At 44.6% G+C, this 22,206-nt stretch overlaps 1 protein-coding gene across 1 annotated transcript; it reads right to left on the bottom strand.

Moving 5' to 3' along the window:
* Positions 1 to 337: 337 nt before the first annotated feature.
* Positions 338 to 17,825, bottom strand: TMEM35A (transmembrane protein 35A). Its single transcript, XM_032257789.1, has 2 exons — positions 17,549 to 17,825; positions 338 to 1,122 (listed from the first exon to the last, which is right to left on the bottom strand). The coding sequence occupies exons 1-2, from the start codon at positions 17,666 to 17,668 to the stop codon at positions 739 to 741; spliced, it is 504 nt and encodes a 167-aa protein (XP_032113680.1). The 5' UTR covers positions 17,669 to 17,825; the 3' UTR covers positions 338 to 738.
* Positions 17,826 to 22,206: the final 4,381 nt, after the last annotated feature.

Below are 22,206 nucleotides of genomic sequence, written 5' to 3'. Positions count from 1 at the left end.
CAATTCTCCTGCCCCAGCCTCCTGAGTAGCTGGGATTACAGGCACGCACCACCATGCCCAGCTAATTTTTTGTATTTTTAGTAGAGACGGGGTTTCACCATGTTGACCAGGATGGTCTCGATCTCTTGACCTCGTGATCCACCCGCCTCAGCCTCCCACAGTGCTGGGATTACAGGCTTGAGCCACCGCGCCCAGCCTAAAGTAGTGAGTTTTAAGTTTTCAGCATCTGTGGAGAGATTCCCGGCCATGGGAATACATGACTTGTTTTAAATCAGGATTCTCTTTATCGGAAATTTGTTTGATTCTGCCTTTGCTGGAATCAATCTATAAAGGGAAGGATGCCTGTGCAGGATTAGTTCAAGATCAGAGCCTGCTCTGCACATGCGTTTGTGCATGTGTACACACACAGAGTAGTTAAATACATTTTCCCACACACAATCTCACAATCACATGCTTGCTGGAGTCCATCTCACAATTACACTTCAATAGTAGCCGTATACATGTACATGCAGCAAGATGTGAGAGTTGCCCCAGAGTGATTACAGGTGGTGCACAAATGTCAAGTGGGGAAGTCATTTTAGCATATAGATGTACACAAGCCAATAGGGTCATTAACTTGCAGTTTACATTTTTCTCCTTCCCCAAGATAAATAAATCGAATGAGAAACACACACTGACATCTTCCTGGTGTCGTAGACGCAACTGCCTGGAAGGTCCACTCTTTGCACTTCCACTTTCCTATGACACCTTCACTTTGCCCTGAGGGGCCTTCTCATATAAGGAGGGTTGCTCCTCAGCATTCCCTGGCAAGGGCTTCTTCTCAGAAGACCTGTCTTCAGGCTTGCGGGCAATCAGCAGGCGGCAGGTGAGCAGGATTCCAAATACCAGAGCATGGGCGTAGCGTTTGAGAGGATCACCGACCAGCTGGTGGAAGAAGAGCACAGCCAACACCAGCAAGAGTAGGAAGAAGTTGGCCACATCTTTGGGACGCCCGGGCACAAGGGTCATGACGATGCCACAGGCCACCTCAAGGGCACCAATGCTTTTTCGGAGGAGAATGGAATTGATCCCCATTTTCTTCAGTAGAGGGAGGGCTCGAACATAGCTCTTGTAAGCACGTTTCTAGAGTGGGAATATTATAAGGAAATTACTGCATTAACCATGATTCTAACATCAGAATGAAGAAAACACAAGCAGAGTCCTCCTTTCCTACCTCCATTCCCCTTTCACACCAGCCACTGGTGTCCCATTACATATAATTGTTCATATCTTAATTTTATGTAATTAAAATAAGAGGCTGGCCACGGTGGCTCATACCTGTAATCCCAGCACTTTGGGAGGCCGAGGCAGGTAGATCACCTGAGGTCAGGAGTTGGAGACAGCCTGGCCATCATGGTGAAACGCTGTCTCTACTAAAAATACAAAAATTAGCCAGCCATGGTGCTGTCGCCTGTAATCACAGCTGCTCAGGAGGCTGAGGCACAAGAATCATTTGAACTGGGGAGGTGGAGGTTGCAGTGAGCCGAAATTACGCCACTGCACTGCAGCATGGGTGACAGAGGGAGACTCCATCTCAAAAAAGTAAAATAAAATGAAAAAAAAAAACCAAAAACCAAGCAATCTTCTGGGATCCCTGTGATTTAAACCTTAGTAGCATCATTGCTATGGTCTGAATGTTTGTGTTCCCAACAAAACTCATATGTTGAAATCCTAACCCCCAAGATGATGATATTAGTAGATTTTGGGAGATGATTATGTCTGAAGGTGGAGTGTTCTTAAATGAGATGAATTCCTTTATAAAAGAGGCTTCAGAAAGCTGACTTGCCCCTTCTGCCATGTGAGGACACAGTTAGAAGGCACTATCTGTGAACAGAAAGTGGGCCCTCAATAGACATCAAACTGCTGCCACCTTGATCTTGAGCTCCACTGTGAGAACTAAATTTCTGTTATTTATAAGCTACCTAGTTTATGCTATTTTATTATAATAGTCTGAATGGACTAAGACAAGCACCAAAGGTAATAAGGCAAATAATTTGATTTTTATAGTTTAAAAACATTTATGATTATAAATCATAAATAACATTAAGCATTTTTTTTAGCTGGGTGTGGTGGGTCACACCTGTAATCTCAGGGCTTTAGGAGGCTGAAGGGGGTGGATCACCTGAGGTCAGGAGGTCGAGAACATCCTGGTCAACACGGTGAAACCCCGTTTCTACTAAAAGTAGAATAATTAGCTGGGTGTGGTGGGGCATGCCTGTAATCCCAGGTACTCCGGAGGCTAAGGCAGGAGAATCACTTGAACCTGGGAGGCAGAGGTTGCAGTGAGCCAAGATCGTGTCACTGCACTCCAGCCTGGGTGACAGAGCAAGACTCCGTTTCAAAAAAAAAAAAAAAAAGAATTTTTTTTAAATTTAGTAGGTCCATAAAAGCTGGTACATGTTAGGCACATTCATATTTTCTAGTGCCTGCTTTGTCAAATCCCAGATGCATATGAATACCAAGCAAAATGAAACAAAGTAAGGTACAATATGGTAAAGCTTCACTAACTTGGACTTCCCTAATTTGGAATCTGTGATATTTCAGAAAAGAGGAAACTGGAGTTTATATTTGTAGAATCTATAAAAATGAATGTTTGTGCTGAGCAAATAGAAAAATGTATGCAAATGTCAGCCCTTTATATAGCTTTAAAATATAGTAAGACAAAATAATTCTCATTTCATTGAAATAAATCCCTAGACCTTTATAAGAAGCTACTTTGGCTAGCTTCATTCCTTAATTTTTGTTTTATGTTATTTATTCATTTCCTTTTTTTCAGACGGAGTCTCACTCTGTTGCCCAGGCTTGAGTGCAGTGATGGAATCTCAACTCACTACAATCTCCACCTCCCAGGTTCAAGCAATTCTTCTGCTTCAGCCTCTGGTGTAGCTGGGATTCAGGCACACACCACCACCGCCTGGTTAGCTTTTTTATTTTTTGTATTTGTAGTAGAGATGGGGTTTTGTAAGGTTGGCCAGGCTGGTCTCGAACTCCTGATCTCAGGTGATCCAGCCGTCTTGGCCTCCCAAAGTGCTGGAATTACAGGCGTGAGCCATCGCACCCGGCCTCATTCCTTTATTTTGATTCAACAAATATTTATTGTACATCTATTAAGGGTAATGCATCAATGATACAGAGCTAAATAAGACGGGTCATGAAGCTTTCAGACTGGAAGGGGGAAACAGATATGTAAACACCATAAAGCAGCACAGTTAGTGGTACATAAATAGAGATCTATATAAGATTACAAAGTAACAGAATTATATTGACCTTAGAATAATAGGTCATTCCTATTTTTCACTATCCAGATTGACCTCTGCCTCATTTTGCAGTAAATTGATGAGATTTTATCAAGTGTTTTATTGGGTTGGCCCACTGCTTTGTTTTCATTTTGTTTCCATTCATTCATTCAATGTTTATACTTTCTGGCTGGGTGCAATGGCTCACACCTATAATCCCAGCACTTTGGGAGGCCAAGGCGGACAGATCACAAAGTCAGGAGATTGAGACTATCCTGGCCAACATGGTGAAACCCCATCTCTACTAAAATACAAAAAATTAGCCAGGCAGGGGAATTGCTTGAACCTGGGAGGCAGAGGTTGCAGTGAGCCAAGATCTTGCCACTGCACTCCAGCCTGGTAACAGAGCGAGACTCAATCTCAAAAAAAAAAAAGGTTTCTTTTCTTTTCTTTCTTTATTTTTCTTTCCAGGAGGTGCTCTCATCTGAATTCAATATTTATTAAGTGCCTCCTTGTGCTAGGCACTGTACTGGGTACTCTGGATATAGGTGTCTATTAGTCAAAGGTCCTGTCTTCATGAAGTTTGAGGTTTATAAGGGGAAAAGCAGATATGTAAATACACAAATGCAATAAAGTGTTATAAGTGCCGGATATAATTATGTAGTAGGAACAGTATAGGTACACCAGAGGGAGTGGTCAAATCTCCCTAGATGGTGACGGAAAACTTGGAATGGCATCTTAAAAGTAGAGCAGGTGTTTGCAAGATAAAAAAAGGAAAGGGCACTGTAGACAGAGGAAGCTGGATGAGCAAAGACCCTGACACACCAAATACAGCCAAATACCACTTCAGTTCAGCATAGGGTGACGGAGGGAAGAGAGGGGGGTGAGACGTGAAATAGCAGAGATAAATATGAATTAGATCATGGAGAACAATATCTGTTCTGATGTGGAGCTGGACTTTGTCTTATAAGCCAAGAGGAACTTTTAAAGAAGTTCCCTCTGGAAATAGTCTGGGCACAGTGGCTCACACCTATAATCCCAACACTTTGGGAGGCCAAGGCAGGAGGATGGATCAAGCCTAGGAATGCAAACCAACCTAAACAAGATAGTGAGACCCTCTCTCTACAAAAGTTTTTTTAAAATTTTGCTGGGCGTGGTGGTGCATGGCTGCAGTGCCAGCTATTTGGGAGGCTGAGATAGGAAGTTTGCCTGAGCCCAGCAGTTCAAGGCTTCAGAGAGTTGTTCAAGGCTTTGGTGAGCTGTGATTGTGCCATTGCACTTCAGCCTGGGTGGCAGACCAAGACTCTGTCTGGAAAAAAAAAAAAAAAAAGAGAAAAGATGGTCCCTCTGGAAATACTGTGGAGGATGAATTGGGGGAAGTGTGCCTAGACACAAAGAGATCAGGTAAGAGATGTGGACTAGCATAATGACAGTCAGGATCAGGGGAAGGGGACAGAATCGAGGAATGCTTTGAAAGCAAAATCTGGGGGCCGGGCGTGGTGGCTCACGCCTGTAATCCTAGCACTTTGGGAGGCCGAGGTGGGTGGATCACCTGAGGTCAGGAGTTCAAGACCAGCCTGGCCATAATGGTGAAACCCCATCTTATTAAAAAAAAAAAAAAAAAGAAAGAAAGAAAGCAAAATCTGGGCAGGGCGCAGTGACTCACGCCTGTAATCTCAGCACTTTGGGAGACCAAGGTGGGTGGATCACAAGGTCGGGAGTTCAAGACCAGCCTGACCAAGATGGTGAAACCCCTGTCTCTACTGAAAACACAAAAATTAGCCCAGCATGGTGATGGGTGCCAGTAATCCAAGGTACTGGGGAGTCTGAAGCAGAGAATTGCTTGAACCTGGGAGGCAGAGTTTGCAGCAAGCCGAGATCACACCACTGCACTCCAGCCTGGGCAACAGAGTGAGACTCTGTCTAAAAAAGAAGAGGCCGGGCGCAGTGGCTCATGCCTGTAATCCCAGCACTTTGGGAGGCCGAGGCGGGTGGATCACGAGGTCAAGAGATCGAGACCATCCTGGTCAACATGGTGAAACCCCGTCTCTACTAAAAATACAAAAAAATTAGCTGGGCATGGTGGTGCGTGCCTGTAATCCCAGCTACTAGGGAGGCTGAGGCAGGGGAATCGCCTGAACCCAGGAGGCGGAGGTTGCAGTGAACTGATATCACGCCACTGCACTCCAGCCTGGGCAACAGAGCGAGACTCCATCTCAATTAAAAAAAAAAAAAAAAAAGCAAAATCAAAATCTACAGAATTTGGTGTCTCATTGGATGTGAGCACTGAGGGAAAGGGAAGAGTCAAGAATGATTCTCAGTTCTCTGGCTTGGGTGCTAGAGAGATAAATAGGTGTTACTGTTCTCCAAGTTATGGATGTATATCAGATATAAGAGGAACAGAATGGAGGGAGGGGTGGTCAGGGATCAGGAAAGAATGAGGAACTCAGTTTGGGGTTTTTTAGTATCTCTAAGACATCCAAGTGGAAAGGACCAGTAAGGCAGCTCAGTAAGAGAAGTCTGGACTAAAGGTAGAGATAGTCATTATCATGCCCAGGGAGGATATATACAATGGGAAAAAATGCATGACAGACATTTAAGAAATGGGAAGAGAGGCCGAGTGCAGTGGCTCATGCCTGTAATCCCAGCATTTTGGCAGGCTGAAGCAGGCAGATCACTTGAGGGCAGGAGTTTCAAGAGCAGCCTGGCCAACATGGCGAAACCCTGTCTCTACTAAAAAAAAAAGAAAGAAAGAAGAAAAGAAAGAAAGAAAGAGAAAGAAAGAAAGAGAAAAGAAAGAAGAGTCCACAAAGCAGATAGAAGAAAGTATGGTCTCAAAAAAAAAATGTTTTATTAGCCGGGTGTGGTGGCCCATGCCTGTAATCTCAGCTACTTGGGAGGCTAAGGCAGGAGAATCGCTTGAGCCCAGGAGGTAGAGATTGCAGTGAGCCGAGATTGCACCACTGCACTCCAGCCTGGTGACAAAGCAAGACTCCGTCTCAAAGAAAAAAAAAAAAGGAATAGTCAAAAGTGCCAAATGCTAGACAAGTGTAAGAATAAGGCAGAGTCATGGCACCAAAAAAATAAAAAAATAAGAATCAGGCAGAAAGCCAACTTGAACTTTCAGAAGCATCTGGCACTTAAAATAGTATTCACACACTGTAGATCTGGAACAAATGCTAACAAGCAAATGTATCTTTACTTAATTGATTAATTATCATGAGTGGCCTAAGATAATCACCTATGAGAACTCTTAAAAGACTAATGGGCAGTGGCTCATGCCTGTAACCCCAGCGCTTTGGGAGGTTAAGGTGGGCAGATAGCGAAGTCAGGAGGCCGAGACCAGCCTGGCCAATGTGGTGAAACCTGGTCTCTACTAAAAATACAAAAATTTAGCCAGGTGTGGTGGTACATGCCTGTAATCCCAGTTACTCAGGAGGCCGAGGCAGGAGAATCAACTGAACCCAGGAGGCAGAGGTTGCAGTGAGCCAAGACCACGCCACTGCACTCCCGCCTGGGCAACAGAAACTCCATCTCAGAAAAAAAAAAAAAAAAAAAGACTAATGGCAGGCAGGTCTTGGTGGCTTACGCCTGTAATCCTGGTACTTTGGGAGGCCGAAGCGGGTAGATCATGAGGTCAGGAGTTCAAGACCAATCTGGCCAAAATAATGAAAGCCCATCTCTACTAAAAATACAAAAATATTAGCTGGGCATAGTGGCAAGGCACCTGTAATCTTAGCTACTCAGGAGTCTGAGGCAGAGAATTGCTTTAACTTGGGAGGCAGAGGCTGCAGTGAGCCAAGATCACATCACTGCACTCCAGCCTGGGGAACAGAGATTCCATCTCAAAAAAAAAAAGACTAAAAGTTTAGAAAAAAAATCATGGTTTAGATGCAAACAGACTGGCATCAAATCCCAGCTCTACCACTTTCTAGTCTTTTCTTTTTTTTTTTTTTTTTTTGATATGGGCTGTCATTATGTCACTTAGGCTGGAGTGCAGTGGTAAGATCAGAGCTCACTGCAGTCTCGACTTTTGGGGCTCAAAAGCAATTCTCCCACCTTGCCTCAGCCTCCTAAGTTGCTGGGGCTGCAGGGCATGCACCACCACCCCTGGCTAAATTTATTTTATTTATTTGTTTATTTTACGTTTTTTTAGAGACAGTGCCTGGCTATATGGCCTGCCTCAACTTTCCAAAGTGCTCCTGCCACTTTCTAGTTAGGTGTCTCTGAGCAAATTATTTGAAAGTTCCTGAACAAGCCTGGGCTAAGGTAAAGTCAGCAAGGCTACTTACCTTGGGTGGAAAATTTAAGATGGCACCAAAAACACTTATTAATCAAAGTAAATAATATCCATGATGAACAAAATATCAAACTTTCAAATAAAGGTAGGCTCTGACTCTACATTTGCACGACCCTGCTTCACTTACTTCTCCCTAAACCTGCCTTGGCAGAGACTGTCCTTATTTAAAATTCCACCTCACCCTCGTCCCTACCCTGTTGTTCCTGAGTCTATATGGGAATACAAAGTGTTAGTCATTCTTCCTCTCTCTGCCCATCTTAGATTAAATCAAGGATTTTTCAGAGAGAAATTAGGAGAGAGGTTGACAAAGAGGCAGAGTAAAACCTTGGGCTGAAAGGAGCCAGACCCATGTGAGGCAGAGCTGAGCTGAGGTTTAGGGTACTTGGTGATGGTGAGAAGTCCACCCTTTCCTCTCATTAACCTCAATACATGCCATCTGCCTTATCCTTCTCCCTCTGCACTCTGGTGATGGTAGCAGGGGGACATTATGGGAAAATATGTAGACCCAAGAGGCTTCTTTAATACTTTTTTTTTTTTTTTAAGGCAGAGTCTCGCTCTGTCACCCAGACTGGATTGCAGTGGTTCAGCTCACAGCAACCTCTGCCTCCCGGACCCAAGCGATTCTCCCACTTCAGCCTCCCAAGTAGCGGGGATTGCAGGTGTGCACCCCCACACCCAGCTAACTTTTGTATTTTTAGTAGAGACGGGGTTTCGCCATGTTGGCCAGGCTGGTCTTGAACTCCTGACTTCAGGTGATCCATCCACCTCGGACTCCCAAAGTGTTAGGATTACAGGCGTCAGCCACCACACCTGGCCTCTTAACACTTTTGAGATGGGGTCTTGCTATCACCCAGGCAGGAGTGCAGTGGCACCATCAGGGCTTACTGCAGCCTCGACCTCCCAGGCTCAAGTGATCCTCCCGCCTCAGCCTCCCGAGTAGCTGGGCCTACAGGCTTGTGCCACCATGCCCGGCTAATATCTTTTAACATTTTTTGTAGAGGCTGGGTCTCATTATGTTGCCTAGGCTTGTCTCAAACTCCTGGGCTCAAGTGATCCTCCTGCCTCAGCTTCCCAAAGTGTTGGGATTATAGGTGAAAACCACTGGATAAGTAAGGGCCATTTCTAATTAGCAACACAAAGGTTCTCAAGAGGCAATTCCTAAATCCTAAGTGTAAACTTCTGATGTGATTAACACAGGAGGCAGGATGAGTTTCTTTTCTTTTCTTTTCTTTTTTGAGCTGGAGTGCAGTGGCATGATCTCAGCTCAGTGCAACCTCTGCCTCCCAGGTTCAAGCGATTCTTCTGCCCCAGCTTCCTGAGTAGCTGGGACTACAGGTGTGTGCCACCACACCCGGCTAAATTTTGAATTTTTAGTAGAGACAGGGGTTTCATCATATTGGCCAGGTTGATCTCGAACTCCTGACCTCGTGATCTGCCGTCTCAGCCTCCCAAAATACTGTGCTGGGATTAAAGGCGTAAGCCAACACGCCTGGCCCAGGATGAGTTTTTTTTTTTTTTTCTTCTTGCTCCATTGCCCAGGCTGGAGTGCCCTGGCACGATCTCTGCTCACTGCAACCTCGGCCTCCTGAGTTCACGAAATTATTCTCTCTTAGCCTACCAAGTAGCTGGGACTACAGGTGCCTGCCACCATGCCTGGCTAATTTTTTGTATTTTTAGTAGAGATGGGATTTCACCTTGTTGGTCAGGCTGGTCTCGAACTCCTGACCTCAGGTGATCCACCCACCTCAGCCTCCCAAAATACTGGGATACAGGCATGAGCCACTGCACCGGCCAAAGGATGAGTTTCTTATAGTCAGTTTGGAGCCAAGATTTCCAGATGCTTGTTGAGTGGCTTCTGGAAACACTCCTTTTTTGACTAGGGCTTAACCACCCATCATTCAGGAATAGATTCTTATCTCTACTATAGTGCAATCTGTAACCTGGGGCCAAATTCCAAGTCTTTAAATCAAGTTCCTATAACTTCAGTAATCTTTTTTCTCTCCATTTAGTAAAACTGCATATTACATTTTTAGTTGTTTAGCTAACCTCTTAAACTGCAGCTGTGGATATTTTATGCAGCTGTTGCCTCTTTCTTTCCTCCTTTTCTCAAGAGAAAACTGCATGTGGATAAGCCATTTTATCAAATCTGTCATTGAAAGCTGAATAGGTACAGAGAGGATTGATTCCATAGGACTCCAAAGAGGGAATGTTTAGTTTACTGGAGACGAAACTAAGCTTGGATGGGTCTTGACATCATAGGAAACCATTTATGTTTCTCCTGTGGAGTAGGATAGAGACATCAAAAGAATCCTGTTATTGTCAGCCCCCTCATTATGCTTGGTCGAGGCCACCTCAAGTTTAACAATAGAAGGGTCACATGTCTTGAGTCTATAGTAACTAGGTCTCTAAAGACTTTAATTGTAAGGATAGTAAGAATAAAGAGAGTTGACAGATTCACTTTCTTAAAAGGCTCTTGCAAATCACTTTGTTAGGTCTGTGTTCTTTCCACTGCAATAACCCAGGCTCTGAAAACATAGTTTCCTTATAGGAGGGAGAAAACAAAAAAACCCCAGGAAAAAGACAGGTTTAGTTGTATGTTTCAAATTCCTGTAATCAAAGGCAATCATGTAGCAACATCCTTGAGACTGGGATTCTTAAGCCGAATTCCAATTTTAGTTTTGCCACTAAATTGCTTGGAGAAAATTACTAAGTGTTTTATGACCTCAGTTTCTCCTCAGATTCAGTAAATTAAATGATCATTTTAAAGATTTAGTCAAATAATCAAAGTGTCATAGCATCAGCACACACACATTTGATCATTAACGAACTACATAATTAGGCTGGGTGCAGTGGCTCACGCCCAGCACTTTGGAAGGCCATGCCGGGTGGATCATCTGAGGTCAGGAGTTCGAGACTAGCCTGGCCATGGCAAAACTCCATCGCTACTAAAAATACAAAAATTAGCGAAGCGTGGTTGCACACGTCTGTAGTCCCAGCTACTCAGGAGGCTAAGGCAGGAGAATCACTTGAACTCTGGAGGCAGAGGTTGAGGTGATCTGAGACCATGCCACTTCACTCCAGCCTGGGCAACAGAGCCAGACGCTGTCACACACACACACACACACACACACAAATGAACCACACAATTAGAAATCCATATGTTTGCAAGCCACAGTAATTATTTTAATGATAACAAAATCATTGATGAATCAAGCAGGTCCATTCTTATGGTATGAGGACATTATGATTCAGACATGAGTCAAAAGCATATGGACCCTTTTTATTTTTTAAATTTATTATTTTTTCTTTTTTTGAGATGGCGTCTTGCTCAGTCGCCCAGGCTGGAGTGCAGTGGTACAGTCTTGACTCACTGCAGCCTCTGCCTCCTGGGTTCAAGCAATTCTCCTGCCTCAGCCTGCCGCCACGCCCAGCTAATTTTTGTATTTTTAGTAGAGACAGGGTTTCACCATGTTGTCCAGGCTGGTCTAGAATGCCTGGCCTCAGGTGATCCACCCACCTCAGCCTCCCAAAGTGCTGGGATTACAGGCGTGAGCGATCAAGCCCGGCCGAAGCCTTTCTTTAGTCATATCTTTTTTTTTCCTTTTTGTCATTTATTCTTCACCACACACCAGGATTCATGATCTCATATTAATGACATTAAACTTGAACAGCTCAAAACTGTCAAATGATATTAATCTTTGATTACAATTAATAACCAGCCCAAGACAGCTAATGGGACAAAATACAAAATGAGAACACAGGGCAAGTAGTGTCCACTCCAGTTCACTCATGATTACAATTAATAACCAGCCTAAGCCAGCTAACAAGACAAAATACAAAATGAGAACACAGGGAAAGTGGTATCCACTTCAGTTCACTCATGCCAATTAGTAAAAGGAAAAGATAAATTGGCTAATATACTGTAGAATTCCATTTATATAAAGTACAAAATCAGGTACAATTGACTTATGTTGTTAGAAGTCAGGATAGTAATTACCCTTGAGGTGGGTAGCAACTGGAAGGGGCCCTGAGGAAGGTTTATGGGGTGCTGGTCATGTGCTGTTTCTCTCTCTCTCTCTCTCTCTCTACCCCCCCCCCTTATTTATTTATTTATTTGAGACAGAATCTCGCTCTGTTGCCCCGGCTGCAGTGCAGTGGTGCAATCTTGGCTCACTGAAACCTCTGCCTCCCGGGTTCAAGCAATTCCCCTGCTTCAGTCTCCCAAGTAGCTGGGATTACAGGCACCCACCACTAAGCCCAGCTAATTTTTGTATTTTTAGTAGAGACAGAGTTTCGCCATGTTGCCCAGGCTGGTCTTAAAATCCTGACAGGTGATCCACCTGTCTCGGCCTCACAAAGTGCTGGGATTACAGGCGTGAGCCACAGTGTCTAGCAATGTGTTTTTTCTTAATATGGGTGTTGGTTACACAAGAATGTTCTGAAAATTCCTTGAGCTGCATACTTATGCTATGTGCATGTTTCAGTATATATGTTATACTTCAATAAGATTTACAAGAAAAAAAACTATATGAAAGCCGAAGAAAGCACTGATAAAAATATATTTTGGCAAAAAAATCTCAGCCTGGTTGCTATCTTAAACCGTAAAGCCTACATAAGTGCTACAAAATGTACTGATTCATGTGTGATTTTTCTGAGTCCCTGTAAGAAATAAAGCCCATGTGAATCATAGATCATTGTTTAAATGTAATAAAAAGCCATTACATATTTAATTGCCAAATAGCCACATGAATGATAAGCACCTTTTAAGCAATTCTACTTTCCAGTGTCATATAGTGCCCACCTAAAGAGGAAGCTGGCAAGCCTAATTGTACCAGTTAAAGTGGACCCTTCCCAGATTGCATCGTAGGGCAACCAGAAGACGGACTCCTACTGTCAGTCAAAGATCTGTCTGAAACAAACTCAGCTGCTGTCCATACTGAGAGGCTACAAGCTCCCCAACATAAGCTCTAATATGTAGTTTAGCTTGTGATGGCAGGCTGTGTGAACTAAGCAAAGCTGCTTCACATCTCAGGGTCTCAGTTTCCTCTGAATATAAACATACTGTACCACCTCAGAGAGCAGTCTAAGCATCAGTAAATTACTATCTTATTACCTAGTTGGAAAGCAAGTAATAGCAGCGACTGGAAGCTTAAAAGATTACCTGTGAACATTAAATAAACAGCCCAAATATATTGGGAGTGTTTCCTCAGGATTACATAAACAGAAGGGCATTTAACTACATATGAACAAATAAATCAAATCAACAAACCTTTACTATGAGGGGATACAAAGAATCAGAGACTTGCCCAGTCATCCTCAGGACTAAAATCTCTTGGCTTTATTTTGAGCAGGATTTTGGTGTTTTCTTACCTTTTCATATGTGGACCCTTGTGCTTATAGGATGAAGCCACTACTACAAAAAGCTGAACACCAAATTTAAAGCAAACCAACTATTTACATGTTCCTAGTCACTGCATCCCAGCACTTTTAAGGGCTGTCTCCCAATTTTAAGTGAACTAATAAAGGCATTTAGTCAAGGGAGTGGCCAGTCGTGTTGAATTCACGTGGGATTTAGAGTACTCTATAATGATACTTGCTAAATCTGGAGGAGGTATGGGACAACACATGCCAAATGGGCTATTCAGAGATGCATCTGGAAGTTCTGCATGAGATCCACTGTACCTTACACAGTGGCAAGTGTGCATTTTTCAATATTAGCTGATGGCATACAGGTCTGTCCACAGGGCACATAAAAATATCATCTTGTTCTTATAAATGCTTGATTTCAGGCCAGGGGTGGTGGCTCATGCCTGTAAACCTAGCACTTTGGGAGGCTCAGGTGGATGGATCACCTGAGGTCAGGAGTTCAAGACCAGCCTGACCAATATGGTGAAACCCTATCTTTACTAAAAATATAAAAATTAGCCAGGCGTGGTGGCGGGCACCTGTAATCCCAGCTACTCCGGAGGCTGAGGCAGGAGAATTGCTTGAACCTCGGAGACAGAGGTTTCACTGAGCTGAGATCGCACCATTGCACTCCAGCCTGGGCAAAAAGAATGAAACGCCATCTCAAAAATAAATAAATAAATAAATGCTTGATTTCAATCCTTTAAACTGGCTATTTAAATCAGTTAAGAAACCACTGCATAAAATAGAATCACTTGGCCGGGCGCGGTGGCTCAAGCCTGTAATCCCAGCACTGTGGGAGGCCGAGGCAGGTGGATCACGAGGTCAAGAGATCGAGACCATCCTGGTCAACATGGTGAAACCCCGTCTCTACTAAAAATACAAAAAAATTAGCTGGGCATGGTGGCGCATGCCTGTAGTCCCAGCTACTCAGGAGGCTGAGGCAGGAGAATTGCCTGAACCCAGGAGGCGGAGGTTGCGGTGAGCCGAGATCGCGCCATTGCACTCCAGCCTGGGTAACAAGAATGAAACACCGTCTCCATGGAGAATCATTGCTAAAAAAAAGCCTGCACTCTTTCCACTAACCCTTCCTGACTTCCCCAGTAGAAGTAGGAGAAAAGTTCACAGTTATTTGTTTGTTTTTTTAGCAATGATTCTCCATGGAGAAGATAACACCTAAGAATGACACAAATGATTTTAAAACAAGAAAAAAAAATAGTTGGCAGAAAAGCAGAAAAAAAGAGAGAGAGAGAAAGGAAAAGAGAAACCAAATCAAATCAAAACTCTAAAATTTAAAAAATTGATTTTGAAGTAAAACAAAACTTACAATATGGATTTGGCAGTTAAACTGGTACAATAAAAGGAGGAAGAATGTACCAGGTATTCTCAAGAATCAGTTCTCCATTCTGGCATCCATAAAATCCCAACAGTTTTAATCATTAATGATCTTTCTATTGGGAGTATTGAGTCACGGACTTGGTTTCTCATCTCTGCTCCAACAACAGCTTGCCTTCCTGGCCTTGGGTATGTCATTAAACTTGTTCTGCTTCAGTTTATTCATCAGTAAAATAAAAATAACTCATACACGCCGGGCGCGGTGGCTCAAGTCTGTAATCCCAGCACTTTGGGAGGCCGAGGCGGGTGGATCACGAGGTCAAGAGATAGAGACCATCCTGGTCAACATGGTGAAACCCCGTCTCTACTAAAAATACAAAAAATTAGCTGGGCATGGTGGTGCGTGCCTGTAATCCCAGCTACTCAGGAAGCTGAGGCAGGAGAATTGCCTGAACCCAGGAGGCGGAGGTTGCGGTGAGCCAAGATCGCGCCATTGCACTCCAGCCTGGGTAACATGAGTGAAACTCCGTCTCAAAACAAACAAAAAAAATAACTAATTCACGAAATATACCTCACAGAGATGTTCTAAAGAACAAATAATCTTAAAACAACAATAGCAGCAACAACGCTTTGAGATCTTGTAAGAAATGCCACTGCAGTCAATACATGACTAACCTCCTCGATGCAGAGGAATCACTCCTTAATGGAAAACAGAAAATCCCAGATAATCATCACAACTGATCTAGGGGTTCTTGGAGACTCTCCCTCTTAGAGAGAGGCTTCTTAGAGAGCCCCTCTAAGAAGCAAGACATATTCCTGAACTGCATAATCAAGAGCCAACCAGAGAAATCTGAAGAGTGGTAACAAGCCAAGGCAATGCTACAATGACTCATTCATTCACCCATCCACTCCACAAACATATATTGAGTACCTTCTCTGTACTAGAACTGAATTTCCCTCCATTTCCTATGGGAATGAGAATAAAACTGGGCCAAGCCCAGGCACTGTGCAGTAGGCTCTATGCCAGAGAGCAGTCTCCAATCTATGGCCTGATGCTCGATGCAGGAAGGGACCCTGAAAAAGGGCAGTCTGAAAACCCTCCTCAAACTACTGTGACTTCTACTTCTCAGTTAGATACAATCTTTCCATTCCCTCTAGATGCCCCTAGCACAGAAGTGCAGAAGTGTGCATACACACCCACACACAATGGTTCTATATTGCTGTGTTACATTATATCTATTTAAATACGTTCCTATGTGTGATATGAAATCTTCATATTTGTTTCTTCTGCTTTTCATTGGGCTGCACTAGGCAGCTCCATTTCTAGGAAGAAACATACTGTAAACCCATTTGTGGCTGGTCCTCGTGAGCTCCTGCCAAGCTGGTAGGAAGCTTCCCGGTGACTCCATCTTAGTCGGATTGCCTGCAGAGCCTAACACTGTACTTAGGGTGCAGCTTGGGGTGCCTCTGAAGCAGCTGACTAGGGTCTGGAGGGCAGGGAATATACTGAAGAAAGGTAGTGTGTCCCTAAGGCTAGGGAAAGCTTACAAATACCTATGGTGCACACACACAAATATATAAATATATGTACATATGAAAAGTAAAGCAAGACCATATTCATTTAGTCATAATCTAACACCAAACTACTACCACCAAGACAGATATCTAGTGGCCTTTCCCCTCCACCCTGTCCCTCTTTCCCAACCTCTTCAAGCCATTTGGTGGCTTCTGCTACCCCACCCCGCCCCTCTTCTCCCAGTGCAGGCTGCCTCGGGTACTCATTTTGACCTGATTTCAATTCCATCTGGTCAAACATGCTGGGAGGAGGGGAAGGGAGAAGGAGAAGCATGTAAAGATTTGCCACTGGGGCTAGACCTAAGCCCTCGACTCCTAGCCACCCTCCCCCACCCTAGGGTGATCCTGTGGTGAGGAAGAAATAGAAAGCTCCAGCTTAAACCCTGAGACAGAAGCCAGAGCTGCCTGCAAACATTTTCTGAGCATCTATTAATATAATTTGCCAGTCTCCATGCATTTGCAGCTCACGTTAAGGGGCCCTGGAAAGCGCTGCAGTGGGTTCAGGAGAGCTATGAATTCCTCGCAATGTGTGAGGCTGTCCCTCCCTGCCTCAGCCCTTACCGGGCATGCCTCTTTTCTCTCTCTCCTTCTGTTCCTCCCCTAAGCTCCTTTCTCTCTTGACCTTGAGAGCCCATTAATGTGCTCCCTCCCATTACTGACGGTCTAGCAAAGGCAATGAGAAGCAGGGTCCCTTCAGCTGGGGTGGGGAAAAGAAGAAGCAAAGTGACAGGGGGAGAGGGGAGAGACCTGAAAGTGCTGGAAACATTCCCTGCCATCTCCTAGTACTCCACAGCATAAGAGCAAGTCCTCATCACGCCCAACTGGGGAAAGCAGCCCAGCCCCCAGGTTGCAGAGGAGATGTTTTGGCCAGTCACCTTCGGTGATTCCAACTCTGCAGAGGGGAAAACCTGCAGAGGGCCTGGTTCTGGACATCCACAGAAAGGAAGGTGGGGATTACGGACTGTTTTGCAGGAGAGAAAAAGCAGACTTTGAGGATTTCGTAATTACCCTACACACAAAAAAGATAAAACAAAACACCTAGCTCTCCCTTGAGAGAAGGGGAAGCAAGAGCTTAGTGACCTTTATTTGGGCGAAGAATGTTTTGTCTCAAGGATCCAGTTACATACCCAGGTGGCTGGAGGAATACTATCAGCTGTCTGCCTGGGATGAGGAATACCATTCGGCCCCTAGAAATTGCTTCTTTTAGTAGCCCATTTTTCCCAGCTCTTTCCCTCTTTCCCCTTTGTTCTGCTCTAAAATAAATAAACTCTCCGCTTGCTAAACTCTTAGCTCACAGGGAGGGAATCAGACTTGTAGACTGGTTGCCTGGACTTTGGGTGCGTGCTGCAAGGAGGGAAGGATTCCTGCCAGTGACAGGTGCTAGCAGGTCTCAGCCTTCTGGTTTACTTGGGGTGGGGGGTATTCGCAGGGCAACCCCTCCCCCAACTGGCATTCAGTGGCTCCAGAGCAGCATAGCCCACAAACGAAATCGCTCTTGTCCAGCTGCTCCTCCCGAGCTGCAAAGTTGTTGAGAAGGGAGGGTCCAGGTGGGGATAGGGTCTAAGGGGATGGGACCAGAGACTGAGAAGGAAAAAAGGGGAGAGGTCCTCGCAATCCCATGGGAATGCACTCCTCATCACCCGTTTGCTTTACTTACCATCTCACTGTAGGCATCCTTGCTGAGTCTGGGGGTCAACTTGATAGTCCCCATGAAAACAAAGAAGAGTCCCAGGGCCACTGAGAGGGCCACAATAGTTATGGTTCTGGGGGATGCCATGGGGTTGCCAAGGCAGGTCCCAACTAATCCTTCTGATTTGCGCACCCGCTCTGTCCAAGGCGCAGGCAGTTAGCACAGGGAGAGCTGGGGGGACGCTGCGGAGGCAGCAGGCAGCTAGAATGACAAAGGGAGAGGAGGGAGCTCGAGAGAAAAATTGAGAGACCGAGATTCAACCACTCTCACTACAACAATCGCTGGGTCCTAATGCCCTACGTGTGCTCACAGGCCAAAAGGACAGTCTCGAACTTAAATGAAGCCCTAAACTAAAGACAGAAACTTCAAATCTTAAATGAGGAGAAGGTAGGTTATATATTAGTTCAGTCACCAAGTGACCCCAGGAATGAGGAATTAGGGAAGAGAGCCTTTGCTGCCGCCTTCCCATAGGGCTCACTTTTCATCTCCCCCTCTCACTTATCATCCTTCAGTTATTCACTCCCTTTTTCCATCTCTTCCTTTCTGTCCCCCTTTCCTTTCCCTAAATCGAAATATTAGTCCTCAGAGAGTTGTTTCTGAAGTTGGTAACACTCAAGGATAAAACCGGAAAGTTGTCAGTCTTCAATGCTGCCAAAGAGGGCTTTCTTTTTCTCTTCCACAAAGAAGAGAATTACTCTTTATTTCATTATTATTTTTCTTTTTTTCTTTTTTTTTTTGAGATGGAGTGCCGCCCTGTTGCCCAGGCTGGAGTGCAATGGCATGATCTTGACTCACTGCAACGTCCACCTTCTGTTTTCAAGCGATTCTCCTGCCTCAACCTCCCAAATAGCTGGGATTACAGACATCCAGCACCACGCAGAGATAATTTTTTGTATCTTTAGTAGAGATGGGGTTTCATCATGTTGGCCAGGCTGGTCTCGAACTCCTGACCTCATGATCCACCCACCTCAGCCTCCCAAAGTGCTGGGATTACAGATGTGAGCCACCTTGCCCAACCCAACTCTCTCTTTAATGACTCTCATAGTCAGTGATTAACTCCAGTTTTAAATTTGGCATTCAAGGCCCTCCACGTTTTGACCTCTGTCTCTCTTTGGAGGTTTAGTTTTCAATAGCTCCCACTGCCACATGCCGCCCCTCATCTCTCCACTCATGACCCCACACAACTTAAGCCTTTCCACCTCCTCTATCTTTAACTCCCTATCTTTTGACCCTCCCCCCCCCCCCCCTGCCCCCCGCCGCCCGACCATCACTCTTCATTAGCATTAAACCTTTTCTTCAATGTCACCTCCTCCATAAAGCCTTTCCTGATCCATTCTCAGCTAGATATGATTTTCCCCTCCTCCAATTTTCTGTAACAATGACCAATATTTGTTGGCTGTTTACTAGATGATAGACACTGCCCTCCACTTTTATTAATTCATTTAATCTTTACAGCAACACTACGGACTAGATATGAGTCCCCATGCTATAAATGGTGACATTGAGGTGCAGGGAAGGTAAGTAACTTGCCCAAGAGTATACAGCTAGTGAGTGAAGAGCCAGGACTCAAACATAGGCATTAATTTCTAGAGCCCAGGCTCTTAACAATTGTTCTGCTGCCTGGAATATTTTGCAATGTTGTGTCACACTTAAAGTTGTTTAGCACTGTAAGTGCACGCGTGCGCGCGCGCGCACGCGCACACACACACACACACACACACACACACACACACACAGAGTTTAGTTTTGTTTAGAGACAAAGTCTCACTCAAGTGATCCTTCACCTCAGCCTCCAGAGTAGCCAGGATCACAGGCACATGCCACCATGCCTGGCTTTTTTTTATTTTTTGTGGAGACAGAGCCTGTGATGTTGTCCAGGCTGATCCCTAACTCCTGGATTCAAGGCATCCTTCCACGTTGGCCTCCCAAAATGTTGAGATTACAGGCATGAGCCACAGAGCCCAGCCCTACACATTGTTTTTTTTTTTTTTTTTGAGACCACAGGGTCTTCCTCTGCAGCCTCGACCTCGTGGGCTCAAGTGGTCTTTCCACCTCAGCCTCTCAAGTAGCTGTGACTACAGGCACGTGTCACCACATCCGTTTTATTTTCTGTAGAGATGGGGTTTCCCAGGCTGGCCTTGAACTCCTAGGCTCAATCGATCCTCCTGCCTCAGCCTGCCAAAGCATTGGGATTATAGGCATGAGCCACCATGCTCAGCCCTACACAATCATTTTTAATGATTGAATAAAATTTTAGCATCACTCAAATGTATGATAATTCTAATTCATGTAGCATCCTATTGCTAGATACTGATGTTGTTTCCATGGTTTTTACTTTTACAAATAAAAATGTGATGCATGGCTAGGTGTGGTGGCTCATGCCTGTAATTCCAGCACTTTGGGAGGCTGAGGTAGGCGGATCACCTGAAGTCAGGAGTTCAAGATCAGCCTGGCCAACATGGTGAAACTGTAACTGCCCAAGGGGTTCACCTTGCTCGCTGCCTGGACAGAGCCCATTCATCAAGACAGGGGAATTGCAATAGAGAAAAAGTAGTTCACGCAGAGCCCACTATGCAGGAGACCAGAGTTTTATTACTCAAATCAATCTCCCTGAGCACTGGGGGAGCAGAGCTTTTTGTTTGTTTTGTTTGTGCATTTTTGAGATATCACCCAGGCTGGAGTGCAGTGGTGCAATCTCAGCTGGCTGCAACCTCTGCCTCCAGCGTTTGAGCAATTCTCCTGCCTCGGCCTCCCAAGTAGCTGGGGATTACAGGCATGTGCCACCACACTAGGCTGATTTTTCTATTTTCGGTAGAGACGGAGGGTTTCACCATGTTGGCCAGGATGGTCTCGAACTCCTGACCTCAGGTGATCCACCTGAATCGGCCTCCCAAAGTGCTGGGATTACAGGCGTGAGCCACCTTACCTGACCTGGGAGCAGAGTTTTTAAGGGTAGGGGGAAGCCAGTGAGGCAGGAGTGCTAATTGGTCAGAGATGAAATCAGGGAGTTGAAGCTGTTTTCTTGTCAGTTCCTGGGTGGGGGCCACAAGTTTCAGATGAGCTAGTTCATTGATCTGGGGGGTGCCAGGTGATTCATCAAGTGCAGGCTCTGCAAAGTATCTTAAACACTTATGAGCAGTTTAGGGAGGGTCAGAATCTTGTAGCCTCCAGCTACATGACTCCTAAACCATAATTTCTAATCTTGTGGCCAATGTTAGTCCTACAAAGACAATCTTGTCCCCAGGCAGGAAGGAGGTCTACTTTGGGAAAGGGTTGTTACCATCTTTCTTTAAACTATAAACTAAGTTTCTCCCAAGGTTAGTTCAGCCTATGCCCAGGAGTGAATGAGTACAGCTTGGAGGTTAGAAGCAAGATGGAGTCAGTCAAGTTAGATTTCTTTCACTGTCTGTCATAATTTTGCAAAGACAGTTTCAATCTCTCCCTTTGAGTTATGTAACACCTTAATCTTAAGGTGTAGGCTATGAACATGGGAAAAGGCCATTGATCACTCTGGCTTCTTCCTGCTGACAGAGCACTTAGTGGGAATGGGAGTGAACCCTAAGGTGAGAAGAGTGGAACTGCTTTGCAATTGTCTGAGAGCATACTCATGCAGGCCTGGTTGAGCTTCTAAAGCTTGCATGGCAGAAACATTAGTACTCTCATCTATAGTTTTACTACAGTGTTCAAGTGAACAGCCAATTTTACCTTTTTCTTTTTTTTTTTTTTTTAATATAAGACGGGGTTTCACCATGTTGGTCAGGCTGGTCTTGAACTCCCGACCACAGGTGATCCGCTCGTCTTGGCCTCCAAAGTGCTTGGATTACAGGCATGAGCCACCACGCCCGGCCCTTTTTCTTTTTTTCCTTATTTATTTATTTATTTTCAATTTTACCTTCTAAGGTAAATAATGAGTCCTGGGATGAGGAGTACAATTCCCAATTTTAAAAGCAAAGATTTGAAAGCATTAGTTTGGGGACTTCTAACCCACAAAGAATTTAAAATTTAGTCTAAACTGCAAAAGAAACCTCAAGAACAGCTAACAACAGTGTACTATAGTTTTTCTTTTGAAGCATAATTTTTCTATCTCCATTCCCTATTTTTATTAAAAAAAAAATCTTAATAGAACTGATTTGTTTACAAAATAAACTTTAGTCTTACTGTATATGGCCTGATTATTTGCATAATGTGTGGCAAGAATAATTATTTTTCACTTAGCCTTTTTAAATTGGCTTTGCTTGAACTCTGTTTCATGAAGAATCTCAGATAAGACATTTTAAAAGTCAAGCCCAGCCATGGGTTTGTACCCTCAAATACTCAAATATGAGTTGGGTAAATTCCTCTCCTCTTGAGGTCCCAAGATAACTTGGGGTTCATGAGCCTCTTAGAAGTGACATTCTAAGGTGCTTGTAAGTGCCGGGCGCGGTGGCTCAAGCCTGTAATCCCAGCACTTTGGGAGGCCGAGGCGGGTGGATCACGAGGTCAAGAGATCGAGACCATCCTGGTCAACGCGGTGAAACCCCGTCTCTACTAAAACTACAAAAAATTAGCTGGGCATGGTGGCGCGTGCCTGTAATCCCAGCTACTCAGGAGGCTGAGGCAGGAGAATTGCCTGAACCCAGGAGGCG

The sequence above is a fragment of the Sapajus apella genome, unplaced genomic scaffold, assembly GCF_009761245.1.
Source record: "Sapajus apella isolate SASKATOON/1434 unplaced genomic scaffold, GSC_monkey_1.0 scaffold98, whole genome shotgun sequence".
Taxonomy (NCBI): domain Eukaryota; kingdom Metazoa; phylum Chordata; class Mammalia; order Primates; family Cebidae; genus Sapajus; species Sapajus apella.
Note: the sequence above shows the minus strand (reverse complement) of the source record. Positions and strands in the feature narration are given on the sequence as shown.

Excerpts from the sequence above, each read along its gene's own strand:
- TMEM35A (XM_032257789.1), bottom strand. The coding sequence starts at position 17,668 with ATGGCATCCCCCAGAACCATAACTATTGTGGCCCTCTCAGTGGCCCTG. Across the intron at positions 1,123-17,548 it reads AGGATGCCTACAGTGAGATG|AAACGTGCTTACAAGAGCTA; the intron begins GTAAGTAAAGCA and ends TTCCCACTCTAG.